This window comes from Phocoena phocoena, chromosome 4 (genome assembly GCF_963924675.1).
Source record: "Phocoena phocoena chromosome 4, mPhoPho1.1, whole genome shotgun sequence".
Lineage (NCBI taxonomy): Eukaryota > Metazoa > Chordata > Mammalia > Artiodactyla > Phocoenidae > Phocoena > Phocoena phocoena.
The window spans coordinates 132,336,391-132,354,386 of NC_089222.1; the positions used below are offsets into that span (position 1 = coordinate 132,336,391).

At 34.6% G+C, this 17,996-nt stretch overlaps 1 protein-coding gene across 1 annotated transcript; it reads right to left on the reverse strand.

Moving 5' to 3' along the window:
* Window positions 1–2,875: 2,875 nt before the first annotated feature.
* LOC136122102 (keratin-associated protein 19-8-like) lies at window positions 2,876–17,760 on the reverse strand. The gene is made up of 4 exons (XM_065875903.1): window positions 17,700–17,760; window positions 12,504–12,671; window positions 7,151–7,195; window positions 2,876–2,970 (listed from the first exon to the last, which is right to left on the reverse strand). Exons 1-4 carry the CDS (start codon window positions 17,758–17,760, stop codon window positions 2,876–2,878), a joined length of 369 nt encoding a protein of 122 aa, XP_065731975.1.
* Window positions 17,761–17,996: the final 236 nt, after the last annotated feature.

The following is a 17,996-nucleotide window of genomic DNA, read 5'->3' on the forward strand; positions in this document are numbered from 1 at the left end:
TCCTGTGACCAATTTAAGCTGTAATGAGTTGTGATTATGCATGTTATGTCTCTAAAACCCTTTTTAGTGGGGGTAAGAAATTTTACTTTTTGTATCCACATTTCAAGAAATTACTCTCCCTCCACTCTATCCTTTAACATTAATCTTGGATGCTAAATTATGCAACATTTATTTACTAGCATACCAGGGATAAAACTAACACTATTATGCTTTCTTCAAAATTAGGACCTTATTTTTAATCAAGAAATTTCTCCCCTACTTATTTTCTAACATATTACTGACATAATAGATCTAAACAAAATTCTCTCAACAGAACTATTTAGTGACCGCAATTTTAAAATGTTTCATGTTCCTGGCTTCCAATTCTTTTACAAGCTAACCAAGGACATAAACATCACTTTTGCAATATGCTTCTAAAAGATATGACACTCAGGAGAATCACTAATTATGTTTGGGCACAAATCCAATTTACTAGCATCTAGACAGTTCAAAAAATCAGAAACACCTTCAAATAAGGCCAATATTTAAACATAACATACATGGTATACAAGGTCATACTTAGTAGGAGGTACTATCTGTCTGGAGAAAATTAAGTTGAGCAATCACATACTATATATTCCAAGTAATAGTCCTCTAGAAGGCTCATATGTTTTGTATGTTTATCAGAGCACATGCAAATCAATTCACATATTGTTAAATTTTAGACAATAGAAAATGAAAATCAAAGATATGAATCATACAGAACAAGAACTACAATTATCATCATTATTAATCTACAAGGATCATTCCATTGCCCTTTTTAGTTAAAGGACAAAATAATTATCTGAAGAACTCTTCTATTTTATCCAAGGGATTTAGAACACACTAAGTTTTATGCATGAAAATACAAAGTTTATATATCACTAGCAAGGTTAAATGCATACAGAGGGATCTTCTGGAGATTTTTTGAGTTGATGCCTTCCAGCTAATAGCACTGGGTGTGTGTTCACTCTGAGCTTCATGTCATCCCCATCATGTAAGCCATCTTCTATGTAAGACACTGGGCCCTTGATCTATGAATTCTTCTTTTTCATTTATTTTTTTTTTTCTTTTGCTTCTCATGTTTGTTTTTTTAATTTGAAATCTAAACTGCAGTGTAGGTTAAAAAGTAACACTTTTTCAGTGGGAAATTTTTCATACAGTAATGCTCTTCCTTTAGATTTACAAAAGGATAAAAAGAATTTCTCAAGAGATAAGCAATAGTGGTCCAAGTATGATTTTAAGTGGATTCAGACATGTCTGGTCGTGTCAGACAAACTGGTGAAACAGGCTGCTCTGGCCTGTTGGCTAAGAAACCTTCTAGAGGAGGAGTCAATCTGTGTTCACTGTTTTTGTTCCAAAAGGCTTGTTTCAAGTGGTGAATGATGAAATAAGCTAAAAAGAAAGTCCCTCTAGAGAAACTGAGGAATTTTCTGGGAGAGAATAAATCTTGAAAGAAGAAAGAGCCAACCAATTTTCTTGACCTTGACTGAATAATGGAGCCAGAGTTGACAGCCATGAGAAACTCTTATCAGCAAAGCATCTTTTGTGTTACTCAGGTTTGACTTGTACCATCATCCATTCATGAGAAAATGTATAGAATATTAAGAACACTCTAATAGAATGCCAAAAGAAATGAGAAAAGACCCCCCACCCCTATTTTCCATAGAACACTGTACCTCTATGATCCAGTGCATCCTGGCAGTGCTAGGTGGATCAGCCTTGTAAGGGACAATGGCCTTCAGTAGATGCCAACTATAGATATGTAGTTCCTTCCCAGGAAATGAGTGATACTTCCCCATCACCTCCCCTTGTCCAAGAGAAAGTTTGGAAGTAAAGCAAAGGCATGTCTGGCCTGTGGTACCAAGAAGATATTCAGTGGGAGAAAGGATGAATAAGAGTAGCATAGAAGAGGTTTAGGAGAGTGAAAATATTTTGTATGATATTATAATGATGGATACATGCCATTGTATATTTGTCCAAACCCATAGAATGTACAACACCAAGAATGAACCCTAAGGTAAACTATGGACTTTAAGTGATTATGATATGTCAATGCAGGTTCTTCAGTTGTAATCAGTATACCACTCTAGGGAGATATTGGTAGTGTGTGGGAGCAGAGAGTATGTGGGAAATCATAATACCTACTCTTCAATTTTGCTGCGAGCCTAAAATTGCTCTAAGAAAAAAGTCTTAAAAAAAGAATATATTTAGCTAACAGCAATGTCACACAGAAGAATGTACTTGAATGCAAATATGAGAACCCCAGAATCCTTAGTCATTCTAGGAACATTTGAGGGACATTTGAGGGGGCTGATATCCTAAGTGAGTAAACGGGGACACGTTAATTTCATTTAGTGTTAACTGACACCCTAGGTGTTCTCAAACTTATATAATGTGGTGAACTAGAAACATTTGCATCATACTATAACATGTAACCACAGCTCTCACTGCTTCACAAGTAAATTTTTTAGATTAGTTTCAAAAGAAGGAGTTAAAAAAATAAAAGCATCAGAAAGAAACATTTATATTTTATTAAAGTATCAGTTTATTAGACAAAAGCAAAATACAAGTTTTCTCTGTGGTCTTGCTAGAAAGAGAACATCATGGTAATGGTGGCAAGAAGAGTAAACCAAAATGAGGCTATCAAACTAGAATGGTGATACATATTGACTATGCATTTAGATGGCAGCTTTAGAGGTAAAAAGTCACCAAATATTCATAGGGGCACTGTAACCATTGATAAATGCTATTAATTGATCATGGATAAAACAGGGTGGATGTTTTGGGGATGAAAGCACAAAATAGGACCAAACAAATTTGGAGGTTTTCCCTCTGCATCCAATTTCCATTTTCTTTAGTAAAAACTAAGGAATCCATATCCTCCGTAGCACGATGGATGGTGACAGCAGCTGTAACTGTAGCTTCCATAACCAGAGCCATATCCATAGCCTCTGAAGCCACAGCCATGGCCCAGTCTTCAGAAGCTTCCATGTCCACAGCCATGGCCATGGCCCAGGCCAACAAAGCCTCCATAGCTGAAGCCCAAGCCTCCATATAGTTGCTGTAATGACTCATGGTATCAGAGGTGGTGAGTTAGTTTGCTGTTGCATGCAAGACACAGAGTGTGAATGTCGACATCTTTACAAGGAGGCTTATATACCCTAGTCAGAGAATGAGATAAAACAGGTGCCCATCCTTTGGTTTCATTCATTAATTATACTTGCCTAAGAAAACTCCTTAATCTATGATGCTCTGACCATACTCGTTAAGAATGTGTTAACCAGCTTGGCTCCCTAGTTAGGTTGTTCCTGAAATAGGTGCATTAATTTTCTTAAAATGAATTGCTCTTTCTTTAAAGTATAGGCATACCAAACCTTAAATTGAATTCTTTATCACCAGTCACTTAACATCAGTTATATTAAATGTTGTTGAATTTCTAATTATCTTCTCATCACAGGCATTTGAGGGTTGTCATAACTGATTCTAGGAAATATCAAGACATTTAAATTGGTCAATTTTGTCAAAAGGCACACATATTTTGCAGCCTGAGACACAAAGGATGCACTTTTCTTCAGAAGATAAAAGAATATTCTAAGTCCAGAAAGATTTGGTTCGCTTGCTGTGTGTACCAGAAAGCGACAACAAAAGCTCACTTGATTTCTAGAGTTTTAGAACTTTGACCATGTACTATGGTAGATTTATTTTTGGTTTTACACACCAGCATACTTGTTTTGGTTTAAAAACATAGCAGAATTGGACTCAGAAATGGAGAGACTATCATAGTGATCAAAACTCCATCTTGTGAAAAACCTTCACGCACAGTTATTTTTTTTAATATCCTGAAGAGTTTCCCCAGAATAAGTTCTAGTCTCACTGCTGCTCCAAATGCAGATTATACTCACCTCCACACATTTTCTCTCTTTCTCTACTCTTCATCATTTATCCATGTACTTTACATCTTTTTCGAATTCCACTTTGAACATCATCCAACTTCTTTCCTCCATGATTCATTATGCATCCAGGTAAAAGTGTGAATAGAGAAAAATGGTTTGGGCTCCAACCTACATACTCAAATCAACACTGCATTCCTTCCATCTAGATCTCATTGGCAATATATTACATTTGCCTTTGTCTTCTCTTTACCTAGTCTTTGCCAATTTTTTGTTACTAGCCTTTTCTAAGATATCAACTAGACCTTTCTATAAGATATTGATACTTGTTTAAAACATATTTCAACTCCTAAAATCATCTGAATTTTAAAAGGACTTGTACAATCTGGAATACTTAAGTTATCTAAATATGCAGCATAATTGTTAAAATGGACAGAGAATAAGGAGACACTCTTTGGAAATGTTTGGCCTGATATTCACAGAGTTCCTCACCTCAGCCCATAGAGGTAGTTACTAATACCCAAAGTTGATCCCATACCTGAATAAGCCCTAGATAAGTGTGCCCATATCTTGAAACTTGAGACTCACAAAACATGTCTTATATGACTATAACCATACTGCTAAGCTTTTGCTGAGATTTATAAGTAATATTTGGATGACATATTTTTGACAGGTTTGTTCACTAAGCTGACCCTAGTATCTAAATAAAGCATAGCAACAGTTATTTTTTAAAGAATTATAAGACTTTAATATTAAAACAAGGAACATACATATCATAGCCTGAGCAATTCACTGGCTATTCTAGAAATATTTTAAGTTTGACATGAGTTCCAACAGGCTTTCTGGTTACAGACTAGCATTTAATCCAGTATAAGGCTCTAAACTCCATACTACTCTAACCCTACTTTATTCCATTTTTATTCCTCATTTCAGAAAATCAGCCAATTGAAAATAAGAATCTTTTTATTTTTAATGAATAATTTACAAAATGAATAAATTATATAACGTTAAGGATTTCACATTCTTCTTGAGTAACTCTGTCAGAGCATGCGACCACGATTAAGAGCTATTTTTTTAAATGTATGACTGTCTCTACTTTATATATGGAAAGAATATGGGATACAAATGAAAATCTTCAGTAACAATAATGTTAAATGTGTTTTCAAAAAAGAAAACATGTGACAAAGGTATGCATATTTCATAAATGTCCATTAGTTGCAAAAGTAAGAAAAGCAGTTTGAAAAATATGGAACAAATCTGTATTTTTTTTCTCCACATGCACAAGAGAAAAAGTCATGTTGGAACTTTCTTTGGGGAGTTATTATTTTTCTGTCCAATAGTGGATCAAAAGCAGATTTGGATTGTCATTATATTTTTTAAAGTTTTAACTCATGACCTAAGTTTCTGTTCATGGAGTGAAAAATGTTCTCACATTTTCCCTGGAAGTAAAGAAGTCTTTTGTTATAAATTCAAAACATTTTCTCTCACCTAAGACATAGATCAATGCAATCTTAGCACAGAATTATGATAATTTTTATTATACTAAGAATGTCGGCAACAATAATAATATTGTTTGATTGTATTGATTATTTACTCCTTGTCAGCTCCATGGATACTGTCCCTAGAGTTATTAACCAAATGAAAGGAAAATAGAATTTTTGTCCTCCTGGGTCAAAGTACATAGTCTGATCCTTCAGTAGAGTAACTTGTCTTTATTTCTCCTGTTCATCCCACTGTGAAGCTACATACAACTTTTAGGTAGCAATGACTAAAATAAGAAGTCATGGGTTTTTTGTTTTGTTGTGTATTGTTTTTACTTAGACCTGAGTTTTAACATTGCTCATTGTTTAGTTACATTCAATAGCAGATAGACTAGAAAATTATAAGTACAATCTCTATCTCAGAACAATAGAAATGTTAAAGAAGCACAGGTGTTAATCAAGGTAAAGGGACCAATCTTCAAAAATCAGTTGTCATAATTTAGCTCTTCTTGTAACCATGAACAGAACATTTTAAATGGTCTATTTGACAACCTTCAAAGAGAAAATACATAAAGAAAGAGTCAACATAGTATAGTTGTCCTGGGACTCAGGACAACAGGGTTCAGACCCTAGTCTTACCACTAATTTTCAAGGGAAAATCATTTATTCTGAAATACCCTGCCTGCAAGATTATGAGGCAGCATTATAGAGTTCTAACATCCCTTACAGTTTTTTAACTCTATGATTTAATTTTAGTCCTTTTTTAAAGTTATATTTGCCCAGTTTATACCAAATATTATTTTTGTTTATATCATTGACTGAAGATATCATTCAGTTTTAGGAAAACTAGTTAGGAAATCTTGTATTTTACCTATTCTATTCCTTATTTCTTATGCTGCAATAAAATGATTGTTTTTGAAGAGATAATGTTTGACTGAAATTCCTCTTTATATCAATTTAAAAAAAATTATTGAATGGTAATTTTGGTCAGTTGAAGGTAAACAATGTTTTGCTCCTTGATGATATTTCCGTTCATTTATTGTTCTTACTGGATTACAAATACTTCAGTGTAGTAATGATGATGAAGATGAAGGACAGTGTTCCCATAAAAGGATAAATGAGATGAGATGAATGTCCAAAGTTCACATTTTTATTATCCAATTTGTCAATGACTTTTAAGTAATTTAAGTCAGTCTTATCTTACGTGCATAACAAACTAGATGAAAGCAGATTGTGAATAAAGGAAGATAACATATAATTCAAAGATTCACAGAAAAGCAGAGCTTACATTCTCTAAAAATTTAGAAATATGGATTATAATATTTGTGAAATGCAAGTATGCTCTGACTACAGTTTTAATAATATGGATGGCTAGCAACTATAAATAGGTGTGTCTAACATGACTTGTTTTTATAAAAAAATTAAAGGAGATAATCCTTGTATTTATAATTGACAAATAACAAAAATACATATAGATATGTATACATAACTGAGTTAAATGAATCCCAAAGAGCTATATTTTCTATTTCAAATTAGGTCATTTATTGGTAGTCAACATACATCATCTGTTAGTGCCCAAGCTAACAGATGCCAGAAGACATAAGACAGACATGCTTATAAATAATAAATTCTCTGAAATTTTTGTTTCTCTTGCTAAATAGGTCTAGGGTAATCTCAATTCATTGACTGAATAATGTTGTGTCAAATCCACTCATGGTAGCAGATATTGGGTTACTAGGGCCATAGTTCAGTAGAAGCTAGAGAATCCATAACCTCCATAGCACAATGGACCACAATGGCAGCCAGATCTGAAGCTTCCATAAACAGAGCCATGTCCGTAGCCTCCGAAGCCACAACCATAGCCCAACCTGCAGAAGCTGCCACATCCACAGCCATAGCCATAGCCCAGACCACTGAAGCCTCCATAGCCACAGCCCAGGTCTCCACAGTAGTTGCTGTCAGGGGTGGTGAGTTTGGTTTGCTGTTCAAAGCAAGAACCTAAGTGTGAATATCAGCATGTGTAGAGGGATGCTTATATACCCTGGTCAGAACATGTGGTAAAACATGTGGCCATTCTTTTGTATCATTCCAGATTATTCATTTACTTGAGGAAAATTGTTCATCTGTTTGCTGACACAAGGAAAGGCACACACTCTTTAAAATTTTTGAGCTTGGTTAGCTGCCTGCTCAAAAGGCCCTTGAACTCATTAGTCTTTTTTAATGAGAAAAAAAAATCTGTCTTCAAAGTCACAAAATAAAACTTCCCTGAATAGAATTCTTCATTACTAAGCATATGACATCATTCATATTTGATGGAGTTTTCTCATTAAATATTTTCTCATTTTCATAGCATTCTTTGGATTGTTGTGTATTAATTCCACCTAGATTTAAATACGCTGATCAAGATTAAAGTTTTTTGTTTTTTGTTTTTTTGTTTTTTTGCGGTATGTGGGCCTCTCACTGTTGTGGCCTCTCCTGTTGCAGAGCACAGGCTCCGGACGTGCAGGCTCAGCGGCCATGGCTCACGGGCCCAGCCGCTCCGCGGCATGTGGGATCTTCCCAGACCGGGGCACGAACCCGTGTCCCCTGCATCGGCAGGCGGACTCTCAACCACTGCACCACCAGGGAAGCCCAAGATTAAAGTTTTTAAATCTATAAAATTCTCCAAACAAATATCGAATTTATTTCCCATTTGTATATACATATAAAATATATATACATATACATATATATCATATATATATACACACACAAGACAAACTCACTTCCAAAACCAGTCTGAAAAGCATTAAAAAATATTCCCTTTACACAATTACCCACTTTTCCAGAATGGACAATACCCAAAATATGATCTAAAAATGCAGATGATCTTGACTCTATGCTACACAGTTACCATTTTTCTTCTCTTCTCTATGCTTCTTTATAATCCATATATCATTCTCTTATTAAGCATCTCTTTAAATCTCATTCTACATTCATTCCCAATACATGCTTGCACCAGCTAGGTCTTTTGTTCTTACCCACTTTTTCCAATCAATATTTTGTCCCTCTACTCACGTCTCTAATTTTATCATAATATTTTTACTCTTAAATTTTTCTTTTCCAATTCTGTGTATACCAGACCCTTATTTTTTCTCAGGTAATCAGCAAATATTTTTTTCATAGTTACTTATTCATTAAGGTTTTAAATTTAAGGTATATATATATATATATATATATATATATATATATATATATATGTTTGCATGCTCTTAAAATCATACAATATTTTTTAACAGGGCTTCTTAAAATCCTCTTGCCTTGAAATCTCCAAAAATGAAAGTGCAGTGGTGAAATGACTGAGACAGGAATCAGGTATATGAAGTAGTGGGCCAGTCTTCTGCTGTTTCTCAGTTCACTCTGTGAAGATAGTAAACCCATTCCAAGTTTAAGCCCCACTGAATGTGCCTATATCTTGGACACACATATATATGTAACACATTTTCTTTATCTATTTATCCATCACTTGTCTCTTAGGTTGATTCTACACCTGGGCTATTGTAAATAATGCTGCAGTGAACATGGGAGTGCAAATGTCATTTTTTTTTTTTTATCCTGTTGCACAGCTTGTGGGATCTCAGTTCCCTGACTAAAGGTTGAACCCAGGGCCCAGCAGTGAAAGCCTAGAATCCTAACCACTAGCCCACCAGGGAACTCCCCGCAAATATCTTTTAGAGTTAGTGTTTTTATAACATTTTTGATAATACATTTCCCTAACTGGATTTGTTTACTGTTTTTCCAAACAAAAAATATTTGTTGAATTAATGAAAAAATAAATTCTGCATGACACACAACTTGTAATAATTCTCTAAGTTGAATTATGGACTCAAATGGCTTTCAGGTTTTAAAGGAATATTTAACTCAAAGGAATAATTAATCCTACTGTTAAATCTTGTTTTTTCCTTTAGCAAATGTTATTCCATCTTTATTTTTTATTCTGAAAAAGAAAATAGTTGGCAAAAACTATCTTTTTTCCTCAGTGAGTCATTTTGAAGTCAAATGATCACAAACAAATCTAACAAGTTTAAGAATCCCATGAATGATTAAGTAAATTTGCTAGATTGTCTGTGATGAGGGCTAATTTATGTTCTTATTTCCAATGAAAATAGCTATGCTCACATGAGATAAAATCCAATAGATTTTACAAATTTTTTAAAAAGCTCAATAATGAAATATACCATAACTTATTTGTGTATTTTCAAAGAAAATAATATTATGTAAATATATAATTAAGAACAAAAATTGTGAAACAATGCTGTGAAATATATGAACCAAATATTTTTTATTGATTTTTTCTGGGTTAAAAAATAAAACAATTGTAATATCCTTTGGATACTAATTATCTTTGAAAACTGAAAAATGTTTATTTCTTTTGAGTTTTTTTGGGTTTTTTTTGTTGTTGTTGTTGTTAATTCAGTGGACTCAAAGACTTACACAATTCTTTGTTAATCTTTTTGGGAGCTTTCTACAAGAAGACAATCAGTTGATTGTGAAGCTCAGATCCTGTGTTGATGTGCTAAATGATGAAAATATATTCTTCCACTGGCCAAATTGTAGCTTTTATTAGGGAGCTAAGGGCACTTCTACCATGAATTCAAAATGTGTTTCTTAGACATAATTAATTAAATCATAAAATAGGATGTAATAAAATATGATAATGTATTTCACTAAGAGTATCATGCACACTAGATTGTTTCTCAGTCTAATGACGTTGACGGTTATTTTTATTTTTAGATCTATAAGGCATGTCCATAGACTGTGGAACTATTACCTCATTAAGTGTGCAAAATGGAGCCACACAACTCTATCTCACCTGCTCTGTACACTGAGAATCTACAGCACCCAGACTGAATTGATTGAAAGGATAGGTGATAACTAATGCCTGAGCAAATTTCTCTTTATGTAGGTTAAGTATGTATCTTTCAAATGAAGACTTTGATCTTGTATAAATATAGGTATACATGTATAAATATAATAGATATACATATAGATATAGGTGAAATCTAGATAAAGCTAACAGTGAAATTGAGTTTTATTTTTTATATGTTCTATAAGAATAAAATGTTATAAAAATGGTAATTCTATCTAAGAAGGTGAATCTCCTTTCACATCCCCCATAAATTCAGCTAAGTTCATGGAAGCTGAGCAAAGCTTTCAAGTTACTCCATTTGCTTGTATGAATGGGGAAAATACACTGAAGAAGGCAGCTGCATTCTGGCATCTAGATTCAGAAGATCTTGGCCTTGGTCCTGATGCTATCACTAGAGCTAATATATAATTCTATAGAAGTCAATTACTTTTCTGAGATTTTTTTAAGCTGAGAAATGCGGTACAAAGCACTGCTGACATTTAATGTTTGTGTATGATACTGCTATCTGACTGAATCAAATATATTTGACCAGTTTAAACAAAATATCCCCTCATAGATACAGAGAATAGATTGGTGGCTGCCAGAAGTGAGGGGGTTGGGAGTGGGCAAAATGGGTGAAGGAGGTCAAAAGCTGCAAACTTTTAGTTACAAACTAAGTAAATCATGGTGATGTAATGTACAGCATCGTCACTATAGTTAATAATACTATATTGCATATTTGAAAGTTACTAAGAGAGTAATGTTAAAAGTTCTTATCACAGGGAAAAAATGAAACTGTGTGTGGTGATGGATGTTAACTAGAATTATTGTGGTGTATACAAATATCGTATACAAATACTGAATCATTATGTTGTATACCTGAAACTGATAGAATGTTATATGTCAAGTATACCTCAATAAAAAAATCTTAATTTTATATTATTACCTGAATATATCATTTGATTTTAGGAAAAAATTGGTATTTGCTTACATATTTTTCTTATTTCACCAATGAAATGTCCCCTCTTGTCCATTTTTATAAGGGGAAATTCAGATTTAACTGAAATTCAGATTTATAGGAAAGCTCTTTGGATATAGCTGTGCTTGTTATCAGCTTAAGCTAAAAAATAAATTAGTTCACGATTATGTCTTGCTGGTTTTTTTTCCCTTCTTAGGTTGAAAAAATGGCCAAAATAATGATGGTAGTAAAGAATACCATGTCAAGTCATGAAGATTCAGTAAGAATATAGGAAAGCTAACAGAAAAGTCTTAGTTAAAATATTTTGAGTTAAATGACCTCATATGAAAAACATTACCCTAATTCATTATTTACTTATAGATCAGCTGCTTGATGAAAATATCAAAGAAAATAATGTGTAGAAGACTATGATACACAGGGTGGATTATACTAAATATAAAAAATTTGGAAAGGTGGTTTACTTTCATAGCCTAGTGATGGTTTGATCTATTACCATGTATTTGCATTTACAATAAAAAGCCAAATAGATTTTGAATAAATGGAAGGATTCATTATGCATTTGGACTGAATTGAGAAATGTGAGTTAAGTTAAATAAAACACATGTATTTGATAAATAAATATATAGATATGTTAAATCGACATTGCTTTTTGTTGTTGACTTAAATCTGAATACTATCTAAACAAAAGCAAGAGATGTAAAAATATTAAATCACTAACAGTCTTGAAAAAATCTTTTCATATTAGTCTAGAATTAGTCTTTACATCAGTCTTTCTATCTGTATGGATATTTATGAGGTATATGGAAAAAAAATGATTCTAAGCCAAGGAGATACCATCCCTTACTGACAATTGAGTAGAATGGAACCATCATCACTTCCATATAATTGAGTTTCATGAACAAGACAAAAAACATATTTTGTTTTCAAATTTAATGTTTTACTGAAAGGTAAACAGATAATCCAGTTAGCTTTAAAAAAAATATTAGAGGAGTCTAGGATTATGATGGAGGTATAGGAGTGTATTGAAAAATTGTCCAAAATTCTGAGAAGCTAGATACTTCTGTGCAGATAACTCCAGTATGATCTTTGTGGTCCAATTTTTGAGATCAGATTTGGAAAGCCCCCTGTAATTTCAGATATAGGGCTCCTAGGGTAGGATTTCTGTGGAAGCTAGAAAATCCATATCTATCTTCCACAGAATGATGTGTAGTGATGGCAGCCATATCCAAAACTTCCATAACCAGAGCCATATCCATAGCCTCTGAAGCCACAGCCATAGCCCAGTCTGCGGAAGCTGCCACATCCACAACCGTAGCCATAGCCCAGACCACCAAAGCCTCCATAACCATAGCCGAGGCTTCCGTAATAGTTGCTGTAATGGCTCTTGGTGTCGGGGTGGTAAGTTTGGTTTGCTATTCAAAGCAAGAACCTGAGTATGAATGTCAGCATGTGTAGAAGGATGCTTATTTACCCTGGTCAGAGCATGTGATAAATCATGTGTATACCCTCCTTTTATGTCATGTTTACATTATATATATACTTGGAATAACTCATTAATTCTTTGTCCCCTGACACAGGGAGAAGGCCTCACACTCATTAAAAGTTATTGTCTCTTAAAAGTTATTGCATCAATTTATTAAATCATCACTTGGCACACTTTAAATATACACAATTATATTTGTCAATTATACCTCAAGAAAGCAGGTGAAAAAAGTTATTGAACCACTTTATAAGAAAGAATGCTGTATCTTCAAAGTCTAGACATATCAGACCCCAAATACTATTCTTCATAGCCAGGCATACCAATCAGGTTTGATCGTGTTGTAGTTTTCAATTAAATATTTCATCATCTCTGGTTTTCTTTAGATACTTTACTTAAGAAAATTAAACCAAAGAAATTGGGCAAAGTTCTGTAATCGATAATATCCTTTTAAAGCATATTTTCCTCTGTCCCAAAACTGAATATTTATTTATTTCAGAAATAAGAAAACAGAAACATTTGAGAGCTGGAAAGAACCAGTTTGACTGTTGTGAACACTAGTAAGGAACTTTAGAAAAATAAATCTACTTTTTATTTAGTTTTAGAACATTGACCATCATAACTGACATACTTTTTACTTTTCATGCTACTTTAAAAAATAAAAAAAATTTTTTGCTTTTTATGTTGATGAGCCAATAATGACATATAATTATTAATTAAAATCCATAGTTTACTCTTCATTCTTTGTGTTGTCCCCTTCTATGGGCTTTGACAACCATGGGATAAAATTGTTCAGAAACTGATGGCAAATCACAGTAATCAAAAATTTATTTCAAAAGTAGCTTTAAAAGCATATTAAAAGTTATCTTCTCAAATCCTGACCCTATTCTCTGGCATGTCATCTATCCAAGTTGCCTCCAAAGTGTACATATTCCTCCCTGTCTTTACATTCACCATTTCCTCCTGTTTATTCATCCATATATCTATCTTATACAATATTCTTTTTTTAATTAATAAACTTTATTTGAAGAAGAGTTTTAAGTTTTCAGATTAATTGAGCAGGAAATACAGAATTCCTATATGTCACCCCCTATACACACACATACACACTAATATTAATACATTAATAATTAAAATCTGTAGTTTAGATTAGTGTTCACTCTGTGTTGTACTGTTCTGTGGGTTCTGACAAATGCATAATGTCATTAACCTCTATTACAGTACCATACAGAATAGTTTCACTGCCCTAAAAATCCCCTTTGCCCCCTCTATTCTTCCCTCCCTCCTTCCAAACTCCTGCAAATACTAATCTTCTGACTGTCTCCATAGTTTTATCTTTTCCAGAATGTCATAGTGGAATCATACAGTATTTTGCCTTTTCACACTGACTTCTTTCACTTAGCAATATGCCTTTATGATTCCTCCTTATCCTTCTGTGGCTTGATAGCTCATTTCTTTTTATCCCTGAATAATATTCCATTGTCTGGATGTACCACAGTTCATTTATCCATTCACCTTTTGAAGAACATCTTGATTACTTCCAAGTTTTGGCAGATAGGAATAAAACTTCTATAAACGTCTCTGTTCAGGTTTTTGTGTGGACATAAAATTTCAAGCTGTTTGGGTAAATACCAGGGAAAATGATTACTGAATCTTTCCAATAAGGCCATTTTTAGCTTTGTGAAAAACTGTAAGACTGTCTTCCAAAGTTGCTGTACCATTTTTCATTCCCATCAGCAATGAATGATAGTTTCTGTTGCTCCACAATCAAGCCAGCATTAATTGTTTTTAGTACTTTAAATTTTAGCCATTCTAACATATACATTACTATCTCTTTTTACATATCATCTAGCCTCTGCCTTCCAATTAGCCATTAGGCTATGGTGGCTAGGTAAAATTGTGATGTACATAAAATTTCTCTCTGGCACCCATCAATTTTCACTCAGTCTATAGTTACTTAGTTAATCTCTTCCTTTTCCTTCTTCTTCTATCTTTACTTTTATGAAAACAGTTTTCCCTTTTATTCCCTTTGTTTTTTCTGTGCTTTATTTATTTATTTTTTTGGTCCCCTTATTCTCAGGAAACACCATACTAATCTCACTAAGATATTAAATGTTTGTTAAGGTTTCTGATGTTAAAAGAAATAATACAAATCCAAGGGCTCTATCAAATTCAATAAGATACCATTAACATTGGAAATGTCTTCAGCATATCTAAATTGTAGATGTTATGTCAAAAGATAAGGGGTGGAAAAAGACAATTGAGAACAAAAGTCCCTCAGCTGACTCTAAGAAGTTAGTCACTTATAGCTGAAGCTTATTCCAAACCTGGTTAAATTTATCTAGTTTTGCATTTAACATTTGGCTCTAGTCTTTAAATTAGTGTGAACTTTATATAACCTCAAATGTATTGTTCAGGTTCTTTTAGTCTTTTAAGTAATTTTCAAATGATGCATTCTCCCAACTGGATTTATTTACCTCTCTTAATAGCTACCATGTAATAAGAACACAACAAATATATGTTGAAAGGGTGAATGAATTCTAAGGTCTTTAAAATTAAGCATCACACTTCTGACAGGCATGGGTAACTCTGTGATGGCATCACAATAAAGATTTAAAGGAGGAATAAGCTCAAATGGCTTTCTGAATTTAGAGGAACATATAACCATCATTTCATTTGCACTGGGTTTTTTTTAAAGCATAATAATGAATTATATATAAATTTCAGTGTAAAATTTGATGAATTCTTATAAATAGGCATACACTACCAATACTAAGCATGCCCTAATGCCTAAAGTGTCTCTACTGCTCCTTTTTCTTTTTGTCCTCACTCTCTAGAGATAACCATCCTTCTAGATTTTGACAGCAGTTTTTTTAGATCTTATCAATAGTTTTCCAAAATGATTTTCAGGTTTACAGTCCCACCAACAATGTAAGAGAGCTCCACTTGCTCTAAATCTTTGAGAACACTTGCTATTTTCAGACTATTTAATTTTGATCATTCTTGTGGGAAAGTAGTAGTAGCTGAGCATTGTTTTAATTTGGCTTTTACCTGATGAGTAATAACACTAGGGACCATTATATACATTTATTGATAAGCTAGATAACCTTTTAGAAGTGGTTGTTCAATTATTTTGTTCATTTTTAATTGAGTTTGTAATATTTTAGTATTGATTTGTAGAGCACTTGGGTAAAAGTATTTTGTCAAATCTGTTTTAAAAGTATTTTCTCTCTGTATGTGGCTTGTTTTTGCACTTTAAAGTGATGTCTATGTATGAACAGAATTTCTTAATAGAATGAGTCCAGTTTATTAATTTTTTAATTTTATGTTTAATGCTTTTTTGTCTTAAAAAACTCTTGACTACCTCACCTCTTATTTTTTAATTCCTTTGTCTTCTCTCTTCAGAACTTGTTCCATTTTTTATTGTTCATCCTACATTAAAAGACAGTTGTTAATTTCAATATTTCATTCTCATTGTCAACAGGAAGCCATAAAATCAGAAATAACTCAAACAGGTTTAATGATGTCACACGCTGACCATTTAATTCTGCCATATCTTCCCTCAGTTGTGGTGCTGATGATCCTGTGATGCATCTTCTCCGGACCAGTAACAGCTTTTCCCTAAAAGAAGATTTTGGAGCTCTTCTGTTAATTCCAACACAAATCAATATAATGTACTAGTAAGAGGTATAATAATAAAGCTGCATTATACTAAGAATGCTAAGCAGTTTCTCCAAATAGTTATACTGATTATAGTTTTTCTTTAGCTACATAAGTTCTTTCTTTAGACTATGATTCTATTGTCCAGTTAGGGGGTAAAGTATTTTCATATGAAATGTTTTATTCAGTCAAACTGAAGATTATCATCCTCCAATGGTGACACTGAAATATATCTACCATGACCTATTTACTATGAAGCTACGATTCCTCTCCTGAGTTGACTAAAAGGATATGATCTGGCTGAGTAAATCCATCCATATGCGCAGTAAACAAGTCTAAGCTTTTCAAATGCATTATAATAATTTTTTTAAAGTAGAGTTGGCTTTAACACTATTTACTAGAACCTATTTTTACAAAGAAGTTCAATTAGAAATTGATAGTTCGGAGGAGGAGCTTCAAGATGGTGGAAGAGTAAGATGTGGAGATCACCTGCCTCCCCACAGATACAACAGAAATACATCTACCTGTGGAACAACTCTTACAGAACACCTACTGAACGCAGGCAGAAGACCTCAGACTTCCCAAAAGGCAAGAAACTCCCCACATACCTGGGTAGGGCAAAAGAAAAAAGAATAAACAGAGACAAAAGAATAGGGACGGGACCTGCACCTCGGGGAGGGAGCCGTGAAGAAGGAAAGGTTTCCACACACTAGGAAGCCCCTTTGCGGGCAGAGACTACAGGTGGCAGAGGGGGAAAGCTTTGGAGCCGTGAAGGAGAACAGAGCAACAGGGGTGCAGAGGGCAAAGTGGAGAGATTTCTGCACAGAGGATGGGTACCGATCAACACCCACCAGCCCGAGAGGCTTGTCTGCTCACCTGCCGGGGCGGGAGGGGGCTGGGAGTTGAGGCTTGGGCTTTGGAGGTTGGATCCCAGGGAGAGGACTGGCGGTGTGAACACAGCCTGAAAGGGTTAGTGTGCCACAGCTAGCCAGCAGGGAGTCCAGGAAAAGGTCTGGAACTGCCGAAGAGGTAAGAGACGTTTACTCCCCTCTTTGTTTCCTGGTGCATGAGGAGAGGGGATTAAGAGCGCTGCTTAAAGGAGCTCCAGATAAGGGCACAAGCCGCAGCTAACAGCACGGACCACAGAGACGGGCATGAGACACTAAGGCTGCTGCTGCATCCACCAAGAAGCCTGTGTGCGAGCACAGGTCACTGTCCACGCCTCCCTTCCGGGGAACCTGTGCAGCCCGCCACTGCCAGGGTCCCGGGATCCAGAGACAACTTCCCCAGTAGAACACACAGTGCGCCTCAGGCTGGTGCAACGTCACGCTGGCCTCTGCCGCCGCAGGTTCACCCGGCATCAGTACCCCTCCCTCCCCCAGGCTTGAGTGAGCCAGAGACCCCGAATCAGCTGCTCCTTTAACCCCGTCCTGTCTGAGAGAAGAACAGACGCCCTCAGGCGACCTACATGCAGAGACGAGGGCCAAATCCAAAGCTGAATCCCAGGAGCTGTGGGAACAAAGAAGAGAAAGGGAAACTCTCCCAGCAGCCTCAGGAGCAGCGGATTAAATCTCCACAATCAACCTAATATGCCCTG